General features: G+C 48.9%; 1 protein-coding gene across 1 annotated transcript; it reads right to left on the reverse strand.

Annotated features, from left to right (window-relative positions):
• Window positions 1-424: 424 nt before the first annotated feature.
• On the reverse strand, window positions 425-3598 carry CHAC1 (ChaC glutathione specific gamma-glutamylcyclotransferase 1). Its single transcript, XM_080677467.1, has 3 exons — window positions 3049-3598; window positions 2609-2644; window positions 425-2255 (listed from the first exon to the last, which is right to left on the reverse strand). Exons 1-3 carry the CDS (start codon window positions 3265-3267, stop codon window positions 1854-1856), a joined length of 657 nt encoding a protein of 218 aa, XP_080533593.1. The 5' UTR covers window positions 3268-3598; the 3' UTR covers window positions 425-1853.
• Between the last annotated feature and the right edge of the window lie 13842 nt (window positions 3599-17440).

A 17440-nucleotide genomic window follows, 5' to 3' on the forward strand; every position in this document is an offset into this window, starting at 1 on the left:
CCCACCCCCATTTGGCATAGAGTAAGGCTCTGCTCTGAGTACCCAGGCTGGTCGCCTCCCACCAGGGCACAGGAGGCAGACACCCAGGGCTCCCTGCCACCCCCTGCCTCCTCCTGTTGTGAAGCCCTGACTGAGCTCCCAGGAGAGTCTGACTGGACTCCACATTTTCCCCATCAATGGCCAAGACATGAGGCTGCCAACACATGGGCACACTCCCCAGGCACAACACTACTCAACGTGGTTGGAGCTGACCCTGCTGGGGACACCCAGATAGTCCAGACCAGCCACAGGAGCAGCAGCAACACATACACTCAGCATCCCAGCGTGAACTAGTGCTCAGGAGGCTGACTACCTTCCTGGAGGTCCTGGGCCAGTGAGGGAAGGGGCTGGGTCGGAGCCAGGCTCTTTTTTTTTTTTTTTTTTTGAGCCAAGCTCTTCTGATGTTAAAGCCGTCACCTGGGCCCTGAACCCACTCTGCAGGTCCAGGAGCAGAGGCTGAGCCCACTGAGGGGCCATTCCCCATTGAGGAGCCCAGGATCAGGCTAAGAGGTTGGGACCAGCATTTGCATTTGGCAGTCCAGGTGGAGTAGCAGCCGGGGGCAGGCATGGGTGAATAAGCAGTAGCCCCGAGGGTACCCCAAAAACTCATTCCATTGTGGGAGAGTCCTGGCAGGTCAGGGTAAGAGAGAAGGTACAACCTATACCCCAGAGGAGGCAACAGTGAGCACCTGGACCTCAGAAGTCCAAGGGCCACCAGGTCTTCACTGTCAACATTAGCCCAGAAGTTGGCAGGACCCTACCCTAACCCACATGCTCCTGTAGCAGGAAGCCAGAGATCGAGCCTCACTATTAGGAAGAGACCTGGTCTGAGCCCTGGTCTACCAGAGCCTCCTTGGGGCAGGAGACATAGGGTACCAGGTCAGTGGCAAGACCACTGCTCACGGAGCTGCCAAGTCCAGACGCACAGGCTGAATTCTGCAGGACTCGGTGGTGTTCTTGGCGTGCACTAAGACCTGAATGGTGCCCGCGGGAGTGTGTAACCTGACAGCCCTGCCTGATGAGCTGCCTGCTCCCTGGGAGAAAGAGATGGAGACAAAGGGGGAGCCCTTTCCCTTCTTTATAAGGCATCCAGGGCTTCACCACCTCACTCACCCCAACCCCCATCTGAAGAACCACATTCCAGCCAGCACAGGTAATCGGACATCAGTTTATGGGTAATAATATGGGACAGATGGGATGGCACCAGAGCCTAGTGATCAATTTCCCAGGAATAAACAGACAGACAGATAGGACTGCACAGACAGACATACAGGACAGGAGAATAAAGCCAAGTGGGTGAGCGGTCCAGGCCCAGCCTCAGCAGCTATGGGCTCCAGATCTAGCTTTGCCTGGGGTCCTGGGGGATGAGCAGGGCTGAAAGGGGGCTCAGTCCCTTTAGGGCCCCCTCCCCTCACTCCCTCCTGTCCCTTACCAGCAGGTGGCATTTCTGGGGCTAGGGAATGGTTTGGGATTAGGGAGTTAGAGGGGGAGGTCTGGATGGTGTGGGGTTAGCAGCAGCACTGAGGGGAATCTGGTCAGGTATCTGGGGTGGGCACCGCTCAGCAGGGCCCATGTGTCCAGGGCAGGCCCCCCACCCTGCCCATCACACCAACATGGTGCAATAAATAGTTTCAAGTAGTGAGTCAATGTCAGGCAGGAGAGAGCTGGAGACGGATGGACGGGCAGGGGCTCAGGGAGAGGAGCCCTCGCTGCCCTCTTAGTGGACTCCAGCTGTATCAAGTCTGTCTGTGTGCACAGGAGTGGGGACCTGGCCCCCATGTCCATGTGGGCACTCACTGCAGGGGCTCAGCCCCTCAGACCAGTGCCAACGCCTGCTTGGTGGGGCAGAAGCAGGGCAACATGGTGCCCACAGCGTCCACGATGGCTGCCAGGTGCTCGTCCTGTGCCTGCGGCCCACAGAGCTGCATGAAGTCTGCCAGGCGCAGCAAGTACTCAAGGTTGTGGCCGGAGAAGCCGTGGCAGGCCAGGATCTGTGTAGCAATGGCCTCCTCCGGTGCAGGGCCCAAGTAACCAGGGTTCTGTGGGGTGGCCACATAGGCCAATGCCTTGAGTGGTTGGTCAGGGGTATCTTGGGGGTAGAAGGTGACCTCCTTGGTATCATAGCCACCGAGCTCGGCTTCCCGCACGTTCAGGTACTTCAGAGCCTCGCTCACCTGTTCATCTCGCACCTGGTATGCCACGCCCCAAGTGCAGCCCTAGGAGGAAACAGGGCATAGGGGTCAGTCACAACAGCTCCTTGCGGGTCCCACCCCAGGACTCTGCTCTATAAGGGAGGTGGGAGGAGGGCTTCGGAGCTACCCAGTAGCAATATCTGCACCAAGCTCTCCTCCCTTTCTTAACCAGATTAACAAGGTATCACCTGTAAGCTTGTCAGGAATGTTCGTTTCAGGCTTTAACAGGAAGTCCTTGTGTGACGCACAGAACTAGACCACCCTTTTCTTCCGCCAGAAGGACATCTAACCTAATCTGCAGCCAAGGACTCACAAACTGTCCGTTGGCACCCCTCCATGCTTGGCCCCAGGGTCCCTCTCTTCACTCAGGCGCTTACCTCATGATCTTCGAGAAGGGTCACCACTCGGCCAGGCTAGGAAGGAAGAAAAAATTTCGAAAGAGACAAGTTAGAAAGCTCTGCCATCTGTGCAAGAGGACTTATCAACTCTGCCAGCACAGGCCTCAGAGAGCCCACTCATCCAGGGGAGAGTAGAGGGAGTGATGCATGGATGCAAGAGAAATAGACACATGGCAGTGCCCCAGACTGATAATCAGAAATAATCATCAACAACACAGGCTCACAGACTCCAGGCATCACACAGTGACCCACTGGGCACATCAATTTAAGCCACAACCCCCCCCCCCCGCCCCGGGGCATTGGTTTACCTATTTCCCCCATCAGCAAGGAGTCCGTCTGCCCACAGAGCCCTGGGCATGCCGGCGCCCCCTCTCCTGACCGACCCCATCCCTATCCCCGGGGCATGGCTGAATGCTCACCATCTTGTCGCTGCCACGATGGAAGGTGTCTCCCTGCCAGAACCGGCGGCTGTAGCCGCGCACGAAGCCCACGCGGCTGTCGCTATAGGCGAAGTCGGGCCTCCACACCAGGGAGCCATACCCGAAAATCCACAGCGCCTGGGGGTCGCCATCGTGCCGCGGGGGCTGCACAGGCGGCGCGGCGGGCGAGGTGTTCTGGGCTGCGGATGCCTGCTTCATGGTGCCGGGCACAGGGACGGGCCCGGGCGTCCTCCGGGCGGGTCTTCGGCGCGGGCGCGGAGGGACCGACGGACGCGCACACCTGGCCTGGCACCGCTTAGTCGCTCCAGCTGCGCAGCCCCTTCCAAGGCCCTTTTTAAACCCTCCGGTTGGCAGGCACCGCCCACCGCCGACAGCTGCCGCGGTGATTGGGGCGGGGCAAATCCCATTTTTGGCCAATTACCTTTGGATTTCGCTGACCGGTTAACCGCTCCGCCCTGTGAGTGGGTCACTGTGCGGCCTGCCCCCACCCCATCGCGCCTGCTGATTGGTTCGGCTCCATCTCTGCAGCAAACCTGTCAGGAGTGATGCAACGGCGAGGGAGGTTTCCCCAGCCCTGGCATGCAGCAAGGGCGCCTCGGATTGCGTCAGGCGGCGGGTAGTAAGCATGGGCACCGGTCGTCTCCCCGGCAACCTCTGCATGGCCTGGGCCCTTCATGAACCATGGCGGGCGGGTCCCAAGAGGGTATCTCCCCCCAGTCCTGCAGATGCACGTGGCCGAGCACTGCTACCCTAGGCAGCACGGACTCACCAGGGCCAGGGCAGGGCACGGCCCGAAGGAGCGCTCTGGGCGGCATAAATGCCTGTCTCTGGGGCTCCGCCTGGGAGCACGCACTCGAGAGAAGCCGTCGGAGGCCCTTTCCGCATTCTGCGCTGGTGTTTCACGCTGTAGGCCCGCGTGAGCAAATGGAGAAACTGAGTCACGGGGCTGACAAGGGGTTCTGCAGAGGGTGAATCAGCCAGGCGCCCAAAGCTTGCGACCTCACGTGAGCCCGCGAAGACTGGGGAAGAGCCAGAGTTCTTGGAACTGCCGCGGTCACTTTGGCGTTGTTGGCCGGACAGCAGAAGGCCTGTCCTTCGCAGGAGAGTGCTGACAAGGTCTGGGGTGAGCTTGTCATCAGAGGACTTTCAATATTAAATGTAAACATTTATGGAAAAGTTTGGGTTTTTACAAGGAGCATGGATTAGTTATCCATTTGGAAAAAAATTACAGGCAAAATGGTTTTTTCTTTCCTTTCTCTTTCCCTCCATTCTTCATATTCACTCTCTCCTCTGCTCTCTATCCTGTCCCCTTTAGAAGCTGCTAGCTTCTTAGGGAGACTACCTCCTCTTCCCTCCCCGCCCATCTACCCCCTTTGGGTTGTGGGGTGGGAGGTGGGAAACTGGTACCAGCACTTTGCTGGAAGGATCTGAATAGGCACAAACAACCCTTTGAAAAAGCAGCTTGGTGATACAAATCAAGAATCATAAAATGTCCATGCCCTTTGACCCAATACTTCCACTCCAGGAAATTATTCAAAATATGGGGAAAGCCATACGTCTGAAGATTTTTCAAAGCATTGTTATTAATTATAGCAAAAACAAAAGAAGAAAACTACTTAAATATCTAAAAATAGCTAAATGTTTAAGTAAATTATGGTCAATTCACATGGTGGAGAAATACACAAACACACACACACACACAAAACAAGTATCCAACAATAGATTATTAGTTACATAGATTTGATATAAATAAAAATAAATCTGTGCAGTCATTAGAAACCATTACCTAATATAACTCTTTAAATGTAAAAAGTCTGTATATGTTTCTTTGCTTAGAAAAAAATCTGGAAGGACACATAAACTTGGTCAATGATTATGTCTAAGCAGTAGGACTATGTGAGATTAGTACTTTCTTTTTATTATTATTTTTATTATTTTTTAATCTTTACTGTTGAAAGCATTACATATGTCCCCTTTTTCCCCCATCGACCCCTCCAGCTGTACTTTCTTTTTATACTAGTTCAGATTGTCTGGGATTTTTTTAAAAAAAGAGAACAAAAGCCACTTCTATTTAGGAAAAAAAGTTAAAAATAAAAATCCATTATGAAAACAACATACTAATAATGCCTATGATTGCATAGTAAGGCAAAAATGCAAAATATGACTATCACATGCACTATTATTAAAACTATTAAAACAACAAAAATAAGATGCATGAGGAAAAAATGGGGGGCACCATGTGCTAATGATGAATGTGTTGTGATATTGAGATTATGGGTGATTCTTTTTTCTAATTTCCAAGGCTTATGACGTGGACTTTTTAATAATAAAAATGTTCCTTTGAAAGAAGCAAAATTAGCCCTAGCCAGTTTGGCTCAGTGGATGGAGTGTTCACCCGCAGACTGAAGGGCCCAAGTTTCAATTCTGGTCAAGGGCATGTACCTCGGTTGCGGCTCGTGTAGGAGGCAACCAGTCAATGTGTCTCTCCCACATTGATGTTTCTCTCTCTCTCTCTTCCCCTCCCTTTCACTCTCTCTAAAAAAGATCAGTAGAAAACAATATGCTCGGGTGAGGATTAAAAAAAAAGAAGAAGCATAATTAATGGTTTTCTGGTAGCTAAGGGGCAGATAGCATAGCAGAATCACCTGGGAAACATATTCAAGATGCCCATTCTGAGAACCCCTCCCACCAGGATCAAGGCCCCAGGTTTTAATAACTCCTTTAGTGAACTCCTACTCCAGGCAGAGTTGGCACTCCCTCCTCTATGTTTCCACATCCCCTTACCTCACTTCTGTTTATATTTTTGTTCCCTTCACTTCATGCTTATAACAGAAATAATCCTTTATCTCAAGTTTACCTTGGAGTCTAGCTGCTAGACAGGTAGCTAAATGCTTTTACATCTATTCTAATTACAAACTTCACTACTTTGTGAGATGAATATAATTTCACAGATGGGCAACCTGGGGCACAGAAAAGTTGGGTAATCTACTTGTGGTGACACAGCAAGTGGTGGAACCTGGGACTGAAGACAGGGAGTCCAACCCCAGAGCCTCCTTGCTGATAAGCATTTGACGTTCTGCCTCCCAGGAACCTGAGCGCTCCCTTAGGGCAGACTTAATCTTTAAGGCCCAGGGGAATCAACACAGTGCTGGCTCTTGGAAGATTTCCCACAAAAGTAGGTAGAAAGGAAGCTCTTACTTGGAAAAGGCCAGGGCACCCTGGGGTTTAGAAGAGGAGGAATCCTATAAGACACAGATTCAACCTTGACCCTGTCAAAATAGGAATCCCCACAAAAGTTGGCCTAGCGCAGTGGTCGGCAAACTGCGGCTCGAGAGCCGCGGTTTGCCACTCTGTTGACTAATGAGTTTGCCGACCACTGGCCTAGCGGTCTAGGCCACCTTCCCAGGAACATGTCTTGTTCCCATTCCTGGCTTATTCTTACCAACAACATCAGTTTCTTTTCCTCCGAGTGGGACACTCCTCTTCAGTAAACCGCCCACTCAGCTGGTTCCTCTTTAACATCTGCAGCAACCATTCCATCTTTTCTCCCAAAATCCCCTCAGGAAGGGGCTGCAGATGTCAAGCCCACAGAAGCTCCAGCTCATGAAAGATGATGAGAGAGCATCCCCTTCACCTTGAAGAGTCACACATGATGTGCACGCGGTGGCTTCTTTTTGGGCCTTTCCCAAATTAATCTTTCCCTATTGTTCCCCTTCAGGCAGTCATTTCTCATTCCCTTATGATCTCTTCCTTCTCACTTCTCATTCCAGTCACTGCAATCAACTCCTGGTGTTATCTGAAACAAAAGAAGGGTGTGTGTTAGGAGCTAGGGGATCATGCTAATTTATGCTAAATGGTAAAATTGCTTTATAAAGCTGCTGATTCCAGAAGGGTGAAAAACCTCTCAGCCCAGCTTGCCCAGATTTGAGCCTTACTCCACCATCTGGATGGCCCCTGTACAGTCCCTGGTCCTCAACTGTGAAATGGGGAATAATAGTACCTACCTTGTAGGTTCTGATGAGGTTTGAAAGAATAACACCTTAACCATCACCTGCTGTATGGGAGCACTCAATACATGCTGGCTCCTTATTATTTTTATTTTAGCCTTTTCACTTTCCATTTTATTTAGAGCAGAGCCACATATCAGAAACCACCCAGCCAGCAGCTTAGTATATCCATTACTATAAGAGAGGGTGAAATTATCAGAAGAGTTCATATTGTAGTTATTAGATACTTAAAGACAATAATTAGAACACCCAGTACAAGTCAGACATTCACCACTGGCAGCTACTGCAGCAACCTTTAGAGAAAACATCCCTGCATCCTTTTCCCAAACAGTGGGTCCCAACACATAAAGGTTCCAGTATGTGACTTTCTTCCCAAGATGAATGGAACAATTCTATATATTAGCAATAGGTGTCCCAACTCCTACCAGGCAGATGTAAAGGTTCTCTCTACATGGGTTCCTCCACTGCTGGCTTCAGAGCAGTTGGAGTGGTGAGAAGCACATCTCAAGGTCCTGTCCATTTCTCCTCCGGCTGGCCCACTGTGCTTATTTTGCTCATGTCTGTCTGACTGCCTACCATATCCCCCCTCAAGTATCTTGGCTCTGAATGCTTTAGAGGAAACGGGTGCAGGGTCTCTTCTGCGGCTGCTTCAAGCTGAGGAGGGAGGAAGTTTTCTTTCAGAGCCAAGAGATCCTTGTTCTCTGTCAGAGGGACGATGAGGCCTGGGCATGGAAGGAGGTGGCAGTGATGTCTAGAGATGGTATGCCCTGAGTATGAGTAGGGCTTGTAACTAGAGGAGACAAACTGTGTTATAAATTTTAGTGTTACTGGGATAAAAACTAGAGATAAATTCAGGATCTAGTTCAATTCATAGGTGAAAAATAAAGCTTTGAGCCTAATATTCACCACTTTGTGTTACAGAGTCTACTAAAACACAATTTCCCCCCTAAAATCACCCTCATTTGTATTAAAGAGCCAAATTAAGAGCAATTTATTTACTTTATTAAGTCTAGTTTCAATTTGGCCTGATTGTTTGCATGAACACAACAAGAATAGCAATTGGTCATATTGGTCATATAGACTTTTTTAAAAAAAATCTGCTTTGCTGGAATTTCATGATTGAACTTTAATTAGCCCCTCAGGACAAAGAGGCTGAGCCACCAGAGGGCCTTGTTCCTTAGGGTGACTGACCATCTTTATGCCCCAGAAACATCACAGGGTTTGAACCAAAAGAATCCATCTCACGGCCATGGCACTGGACTGCAATGATGATCTCCATCTGTGGAGCCCTGCTGAATATATTGCTTTAACCATTTTTGTTATGCTGGTAATGGTAGGCTCCCTTAATGTAGAAGTGACCTGGCTGGCTTGTAGCATGGTAAAAGCCCTAAATGCCACTTCCAGGGCTATACACGGGATAAATCAAGAGCTAAGCCAGGTCACGGAAGTAGTTCTAGAGAATCAGGCAGCAACAGATTATTTCTGGTTGTGGCATAACCACAGTGTGCTGTTAAGGAATGTGCTGTTTTAATCTTTTTGACAATTCTCAATTGATAGAAAACAACATTCAACAAATTAGGGAAACCATCTCCCAAGATCCTGTATTCACTGTATTCCATCCCTGGGAATTGCTTTCTCCTCTTTTGTTTCCGATCTTATTTATTTGGGTCCTCTCTCTTTGTTTCTTGATGAGTGTGGCTAATGGTTCATCAATCTTATTTATATCCTTTCAAAGAACCAGCTCTTGGTTTCATTGATTTTTTTTGTTTGTTTTTTTATTTTAGTCTCTATGTCATTTACTTCTGCTCTTATCTTTATTTCTGTCCTACTTACTCTGGGCTTTTCTTGTTCTCTTTATAGTTCTTTAAGTTGTAGGGTTAAATAGTTTATTGCTAATTTTTCTTTTTCTTTTCTTTTCTTTTTTTTTTTTTTTTTTTTTTTTGAGGTTAGCATGTAGTGATATGAACTTCCCTCTCAGGAATGCTTTGGCTGTGTCCCAGAGATTTGGGGTTGTTGTGTGTTCATTTTCATTTGTTTCCAGGAAGTTTTTGATTCTTTCTTGATCTCGTTGATAACCCACTCATTGTGTAATAACACACTATTTAGCCTCTATGTGTTTGAATGTTTTGGGGTGTTTTTACTGTAGTTGATTTCCAATTTCATTCCACTGTGATCTGAGAAGATGCTTGATATGATTTCATTCTTCTTGAACTTGTAGAGACTTCTTTTGTGTCCACATGTTTGATAACATGTGGTCTATCTTTGTGAATGATCCATGTGCACTTGAGAAGAATGTATATTCTGCAGCTTTGGGGTGAAATGTTCTATAAATGCCAATTAAATCTGTCTGATCAAGTGTATCCTTTAGAGTCACTGTTTCCTTGTTAAGTTTTTGTCTGGTAGATCTATGCAGTGAAGTCAGTGGGGTGTTAAAGTTCCCTACTATGACTGTATTGTCGATTTTCTCCCTTAAAGTCCTTTAGAAGTTTTTAAATATATTTAGGTGCTCCAATGTTGGGTGCATATATATTTACCAGGGTTATATCCTCTTGTTGGATCGATCCCTTTAGTATTATGTAGTGACCTTTGTTGTCTCTTATGATGATCTTCTTTTTTTTAAAATATATTTTATTGATTTTTTACAGAGAGGAAGGGAGAGGGACAGAGAGCCAAAAACATTGATGAGAGAGAAACACCCATCAGCTGCCTCCCGCATACCCCCTACTGGGGATGTGCCTGCAACCAAGGCACATGCCCCTGACCAGAATCGTACCTGGGACTTCCCAGTCCAGAGGCCAATGCTCTATCCACTGAGCCAAACCGGTTAGGGCGATGGTCTTCATTTTGAAGTCTATTTTGTTGGATATGAGTATTGCTACTCCAGCTTTTTTTTCTTTTCCATTTGAATGGAAAAATTTTTTTCCATCTCTTTACTCTCATCCTGTGTATGTCTTTGTTCTGATGTGGGTCTCTTGTAGACAGCATATAGTTGGGTCATGTTTTTGTATCCATTTAGCTACCCTACATCTTTGATTGGACATTTAATCCATTTACCTTTAGGGTTATTATTGAGAGGTACTTATTTATAGCCATTTTAATTCTGTATGGCTAGGCTTCTCTCTCTGTTTCTTCTTCTCATTACAGCAGTCCCTTTAGCATTTCTTGTATTGCTGACTTGGTGGTGATGTACTGCCAGGTTTCGGCTGCCATTATTTCTTTAAACACATTCTCTATTCCTTTCTCCCTTTCTGCATCTTCTGGCACATCTGCTATTCGAATATTGTTATGTTTCACATTGTCCCACAGCTCTCCTATTAAGCTGTCCTCCTATTTTTTAATTTTTTTTTTCTTTTTGGTTCTCTGATTGAGTGATTTTTTCAACCCTGTCTTTTAATTCACTGATTCAGTCCTCAGCTTCCCTTAATCTGCTGTGTATTCCTTCCAATGTGTTCTTTATTTGTGTTATGTCGTTCTTTATTTCTGTTTTCGTAGTTACTATATCTTTTCTCATGCTGTTCAGCATCTTTTTCTCATGCTGTTCAGCATCATTATTCTGAACTCTATATCAGAAAACTTATTTCCATTTCATTTATCTCTTCTTCTGGATAATTCTCTTGTTCTTTCATTTGGAGGTTGTTTCTTTGTCTCCTCATTTTGGCTGCCTACTTGGGTTTATAACTATGCATTAGGTAGATCTGCTATGTCTCTCAATCTCTAGTGCTGGATAGTGTCAAACGCTGTTTCTGTCTAATTAGATAAGGCAAAGACTCAAAGCTTCCAGAGACTACCTCTGCCCACAGACTGATAGGATTCTGTCTTCAATTGCCCTCAGGCAACCATCCACAGGTGTGGCACAAATTCTTTTCTATGGGGTGGGGCAATTGCTTCTGCCGGGAGGGTAATTGTTATTCTCAGTCTCTATTGGGCCTCAGAAACTCAGCACCTTGGGGCAAATTGTTTTCCAATAGGGTGAGTCAACCGTCTTCCCTCAGGCAAAGCCACCTGTATAGAAAATGTCTGCATTAGAAAGATGACCTCTGCAGTGTGAGAGAATGACTCAGCCCAGGAAACCAGGTGTCTGCCTTCTGAGCTCTTACCCCAGAGCCCCCAATCCTGGCTTCTGCTCACACAACTCCAGTCCACTCTGTCCTCCCTCTGTCGGAGCACAAGATAAATGGCTTCAAAGATAATTTTTTTTCTTTTTTATTCACAGGGGATTTGGGGTGTTGGCCCTTTAAGAGAGTGTCTGAATTTTCAGCCATCTCTCCCTGTCAGTCAGCAACCCTGTTGCTTTTCCCAGCCTGATGTTATGTGAGTACCCTTCTCAGTTCTGGTGCTCTCTGCTAGAGGGCCCAGCTTGGGAATTATACCCCAGAGTTCTCAGTAGCAACCCCCCACAGCTGAGATATCTTTCCAGAACTTCAGTTGCTGTCTGTGGGAGCCCAGCCAGCCCTTTCATGCTTCTGCCCCTCCTACCAGTCTCTATGCCGTCTCCACTTTCAGTCCTCGGTTATCAGGGTTCTCTCCAGTGAGTCTTCTGTTGATTATTCAGGAAGCTTTTCTGTATTTCAGTTGTAATTCCAGTTTGGTCCTGGGAGCATGTCTGTGCAGCGTCCACTTACTCCACTGCCATATTTAATCTCTCCCCCTGAGCAGAAGCAAATTCAGTCCAGCAGGATGAGATTTTTCATCTAAAACTAATCTCATAGATTTGAGATGATAGAAAAAGCAGTGGGGAATGGTAGGGGCAGAAATGGAATATTGGGGACCAGCTACAATTAAAAGAAATATTAATCATGCTCTGTTAACCATGATGGTTCTAATTTGATTAGAGAAAGCACATTCTAACCTGGCTAAGAGCTGTACACCTGGGACATGGGAGCTAACATAGGAATGCAGTCCATCCTCCTTTCCTGAGAACTGCCTATCATTATGGGAAGATTTACAACCTTGTGGCTGAAACAGTCTAGTCCTGGAGGCACCCACTATTTACAGCCCAATCCCCTATTGCCTGTAATCTGGTCCTGGGGTGCCCGGAGGCGCCCACCCTCTGTGACCCCCTTGCCCCAGCCTGCATGACTTGTAACCTGTAATGATTATACTGTGCCTACTTTCCCATATAATCTTTGTCCTTCTACCCAATATTAACAACTGGCTTATGGGGAGAGGCAGAGCAGATTTTTGTGGATGAGCTGCTGCTCTCCCATACTGCTGGCATTATTGGAATTAAATGCTCGTATATGATTCAACCCTGTCTCTGTTTAATTGGCTGAAGTAGTGACAGGCAGCCCGGAACCCTTGGTTGTCTGGTTACAAAAACAAATAAGATGATGATTTTCCAACCCACTTATTCCAGTTCAGGATCATGAGTGTCCAGAGCCTGTCCCAGCAGCTCCGGGTGCAAGGGGGACCCAACCCTGGACAGGAACACCCATTCCATCACAGGAGCACACTGCCTACCCCCCCCCCACACACACACACACAGAACACACTCAGACTGGGGACAATTTAGATGCACCAATTCATCTCACATGCACATCTTTGGGATGTGGAAGGAAACCAGAGAACCTGGAGAAAACCCATGCAGCCATAGGGAGAACATGGAAACCACACAGATGGTGGCCCAGCCAGGAATTGATTTTTCTATTCTCATCAGCGTTAAAACAGCATTGAACAAAATGACAACTTGAGGACCTGCTGTAGTAGAGCACCGAGAATAGAAGAGATGTATAGGAAGAGTGTGTTTTCCTTTACCCTACTTCTCAGCAAGAATTGGATGGGTCAGGAAAGTGATCAGGGTAATTTTGATTCAGTGGAGGAAACTTCCAGCTATCTCACCCTTCATTCTTGCCATACAATTCACAGATTGTTCCAGCAAATAGGGTGCTAAAGGAGTGTGTGTGTGTGTGTGTGTGTGTGTGTGTGTGTTTTAATATATATGTACATATTTTATTGATTTCAGAGAGGAAGGGAGAGGGAGAGGGAGATAGAAATATCAATGATGAGAGAGAATCATTGATTGGCTGCCTCCTTTACACTCCACACTGGGGATCGAGCCCGCAACCCAGGCATGGGCCTTGACCAGGAATCAAACTGTGACCTCCTGGTTCATAGGTCGATGCTCAACCACTGAGCCACACCAGCTGGGCTAAAGGAGTGTTTTTAAAAGGCAGAATGGGTGGTAGTCTCCCCCAAGAACACTATAAATAGAATAGCTGTTTGAGCAAAAATAGGTTTTCTGTGTATACTTGAGGGGAGGGATACTAAAATAAATTAATTAATTGGCCCTGGCTGGGTAGCTCAGTTGGTTAGAGCATTGTCCAAATATGCCAAGGTTGCAGGTTCAATCCCCGGTCAGGGCACATACAAGAAACAACCAATGAATGCATAAATAAGTGGAGCCCTAACCGGTTTGGCTCAGTGGATAGAGCGTCGGCTTGCAGACTGAAAGGTCCCAGGTTCGATTCCGGTCAAGGGCATGTGTCTTGGTTGCGGGCACATCCCCAGTAGGAGGTGTGCAGGAGGCAGCTGATCTATGTTTCTCTCTCATCGATGTTTCTAACTCTCTATCCCTCTCCCTTCCTCTCTGTAAAAAAGCAATAAAATATAAAAAAAAAAATAAGTGGAACAACAAGTGGATGTTTCTCTCTCTCTCTCTCTCTCTCTCTCTCTCTCAAAAATACCCATCAATCAATAAATTAATTAATTAAGAGAATAAATAATCCACAATCTATGCAGGGATACACTTCCCACAGACCTCTAGACCTCTGAGAGATACGTGAGTCCGTAGGCCTTGGCCCATGTGCAAGAAGGACATAGGTCCCACCAATGCTCTGGCAAACAGATGGAAGGAAAGAGTATACAGTCCACCTCAGGAGAGGGAGAGGAGAAGACAGATGCTCTGCTGGTTATGGCAGCTGAATCCAGGATCAAGGGGCCAAGGCTACTTGGTTTCCCCACCCACAAAAGCAGGGACTGTAAGGATTCACTCATGTCCTGGCAGAAGGGTTCATAGGATGGTGGAAAAACCTGGCTCCCTGCCCACTTCTAGCTTTCAAGGAGGGAGGAAGATGAAGCTGACCAGGTACCTATTGTGGCCAGGGTTCCAGTTACTCAGACCTCCTGCCTACTCTGTCTGGAAGGGGAGGGACCAGGGATCCAAATGAAGGTTGGGATGATGCGGTGATGCCTTGCTCCCACTCCAAGGAAAGAGGAAGGTATGGTTTGTGGGGGCAGGAAATGGCCGGCTACTGGGCTAAGGAGAACTGCAATAGGGAGCATTTCAGTGGCAGGACAAGGCTGGTGTGGAGAGGATAGCCAAAGGGTCAGAATCAAACATCAAACCCCACGGAAATGCTGCAGTATGATAGGACCTGGCTTTAGAAAAGAATTCCAGGAAAGCAGCCCATTTGGAGAATTATGACTGTGGGGGCAAACTCTGAGGCCCACAGACAGTCAAGAAAGTGAAGCCCTTAAATGACAGCAGCTGGGGCACCATCCCCCAAGGGCTGATGGAGAATGGGAAGGCGATCCTAGAATGTACTCGATCTCTTTTACCAGAGAGATTGAAGAGGACACTGAGTGCAGGGAGTCACTGATGGAGGTGACACTGAACACACCAGGCCTAGCATACTGGGCCTGGCCCAGATGCCTGCCACTGTGGAAAAGGGACATCAATCCAAGTGGCACATGCCTTTTTGCCAACCCCCAGGGCTTGCTTTTCCTCCAACCTGAGCCAGGATAAAATTCACAGGAGACAGACAGGCTGGCCCTGCTTGGCAGGGCTTTGCCTGTGCCATAACATAGGCTGGCTTGGGCCCAGAGCCTACCTGTTGCTAAATCCAGACTCCTGAGGTGCCAGTTACCTTGTGTCTGGCCATAGGCTCAGTTGGCTCCTTGGACCCTGTGCTGTGGCCTCAGAGGGTCTTTAGGGATGAAGGAAGCAGGCGGAGCCCACTCTTAGCTAAAGTGTTACAGGTAACAGGGCCCCAGAGGTCTGGGAAAAGGGGGCAAACGCCACTTAGGTGGCAGATATCCAAGGGGAAGGAGACTTCAAAAAAAATTTAAAATATATATATATTTTATTGTTTAAAGTATTACAAATAGTAGTACATATGTCTCCTTTGCTTCCCCTATTGACCTTCCCCTGGCCTCCCCTACCGCGCCCCCCCCCCACCCCCGCAAATGCCCTCACCTCCCACCCCCATTGGGAAAGGAGACTCTTGAGGACTTGGGGCCCTGCTGTCCCTCCCACAGCCAGGAAAACCCTTTCAATACTGCCCACAGTAGAGGAGGTTTACCTAGACTAGTGATGTTCCTTAAAGACAGGCGCACAAAGGGAAGCAATGGTGGAGGCAACCTGGGATCTCAGCAGCCTCCGTGGTCCTAGGGCTACTGCTGAGTCCATTCACCCAGACTCCAAGCTCCTCCCTAGCCCACCCCCACCCTGTGGTTTGCTAGCATAGCTTGAGAAGACTTAACCACTCAGTGGGGGAACTCGCTGCTCACAAATATTTTCATACCCTAACTCATTTCAACCTCACAGTAATGTGCCAGAGGTATTACCATCCTCTGAGAGGTTACGGATAATTAACTAGATGGTTGGCGTCCTTGGGCAGTGACCATGTTTTACCGCCAATGCCTGGCATATAAAGGGGGCTCAAACAGTGTGGACGGAATGAAGGACTACAAGGACTTGTCCCAAGTCACCTGGCAATAACAGGTGGTGTGACAGGGAGCTTCAGCCTCCCGACTCAAGCCCGGTGCCCTGTCCAGCCGTCCCCATTCCCTTCCATTCAGGATGCTGGTGGCAGAGAAGGCAGGCGGACTGCAGACAGCGAGGTGGGAGGGAGCTGGCTGCTGTGCCAGGTCAGAGTATGCGAAAGAGCCTTGCCTCTCGACACTCTGAGTCACATGTAGGGGAAAGCCTCGCATTGCGCTCTCTCCAGTGTACTCCCTCTGCTAGGGGTGCGGGGCCTGGAGGGAACTTTGCACCATAAGGGGAAAACTGAATTCATGCCCTAGCCGGGTTGGCTCAGTGGATAGAGCCTCAACCTGCGGACTGAAGGGTCCCGGATTCAATTTTGGTCAAAGGCACATGCCCGGGTTGCGGGCTCCATCCCCAGTAGGCGGCATGCAGGAGAAGCTGATCAATGATTCTCTGTCATCATTGATGTTTCTCTCTCTCCCTTCCTCTTTGAAATCAATAAGAATATTTAAAAAAAAAAAAAAGAAAAAAGGAAAACTGAATTTGTGTCCAGCTGCCCCTCTCCTGGCTGGTTCCATGGGCCCAGGACCGAGAAGGGCTGACCCCCGCCGGGAGGGGCCAGCAGCCACGCAGCGCCCTCTAGTGCGGAGCAGCGGGGTGAGCGGGCTCTCAGGCCGGAGGGAAGGCGGCATTCGGGGGTGCGAGAGGCGGAGCCAAGAGGGCGGGGGAGTCTGCGAGAAACTCGCGGCCTTCGGCGGCTTCCCGGCCCGGGAAGTGAGCCCCGGTCCGGCGGCCACAAACAGGAAGTGGAGCTGTAACAAAGAGCGTAGGGGGGCGGGGAGCCCGGGACCTCCGGGGCGCCGGCGGCCACAGCAGGTGGAGGGCTGACCGGCCGGCGCGCCGCACCTCCTTCTTCCGCCGCCAATCGAGCCTCTGGGTCCAAAGGGATCCGGCCAGGCCACGGGGTCGAACCGGGAGCCCTGGACCCGAAGGAGGGCGCGGCCGCCCTGGGAAGGCCGATGGGACCTCCCAGGCGCATCCTCTCCTCGGGAAGGGACAGTCATAGTACCCGGAGTGAATCACTTCCATCCCCTTCCCGGAATGCAGCAGACCACGTGGGGGGTGAGGAGGGGCTGGGTCCGCGGATCCTGGGGACCCACGCAAAGACTGGGAGTGCTGCAAGGAGGGGAGAGCCCTGTGGGTCCCCGTTAGGGGTGTAGTATCCATACTACCTGAGTTTACTCTAGTGGCTTAATTTAGCTGGAATGGGGGGAGGTAGGAGCCACTACTTTCTTGTACCCCCTGACCAGTCTGACCATGGCCCTGTGGCAGCAGAGGGGACCGTGGTTGAGCAAGCAGGATAAAGACATTCATTCTTTTCTTCTTCACAGCTTCTCCCTGACTCACCTCCTTGCAGTGATATCCAGGTGTTTCCCAGCCACTGGGCCCTGAAAAAGCAGCTGTCCTCAGAGCTGGAGGTCACTGTGGGGTCAGACTTATCCTGTGGGCAGGGCTGCCTCCAGGCTGTTAAGGAACTGCTACGCTCTGAATTCTCTTGTGAAATACCCGTGCTGATTAAACATGGGCATTTGCTAAGCCATGGAGTGTACTCCACAGTGAGTCTAGAGCTATCACCTGGCCTTGTTTCTGCCAAGCC

This window comes from Plecotus auritus, assembly GCF_963455305.1.
Source record: "Plecotus auritus genome assembly, chromosome: 1".
Taxonomy (NCBI): Eukaryota; Metazoa; Chordata; class Mammalia; order Chiroptera; family Vespertilionidae; genus Plecotus; species Plecotus auritus.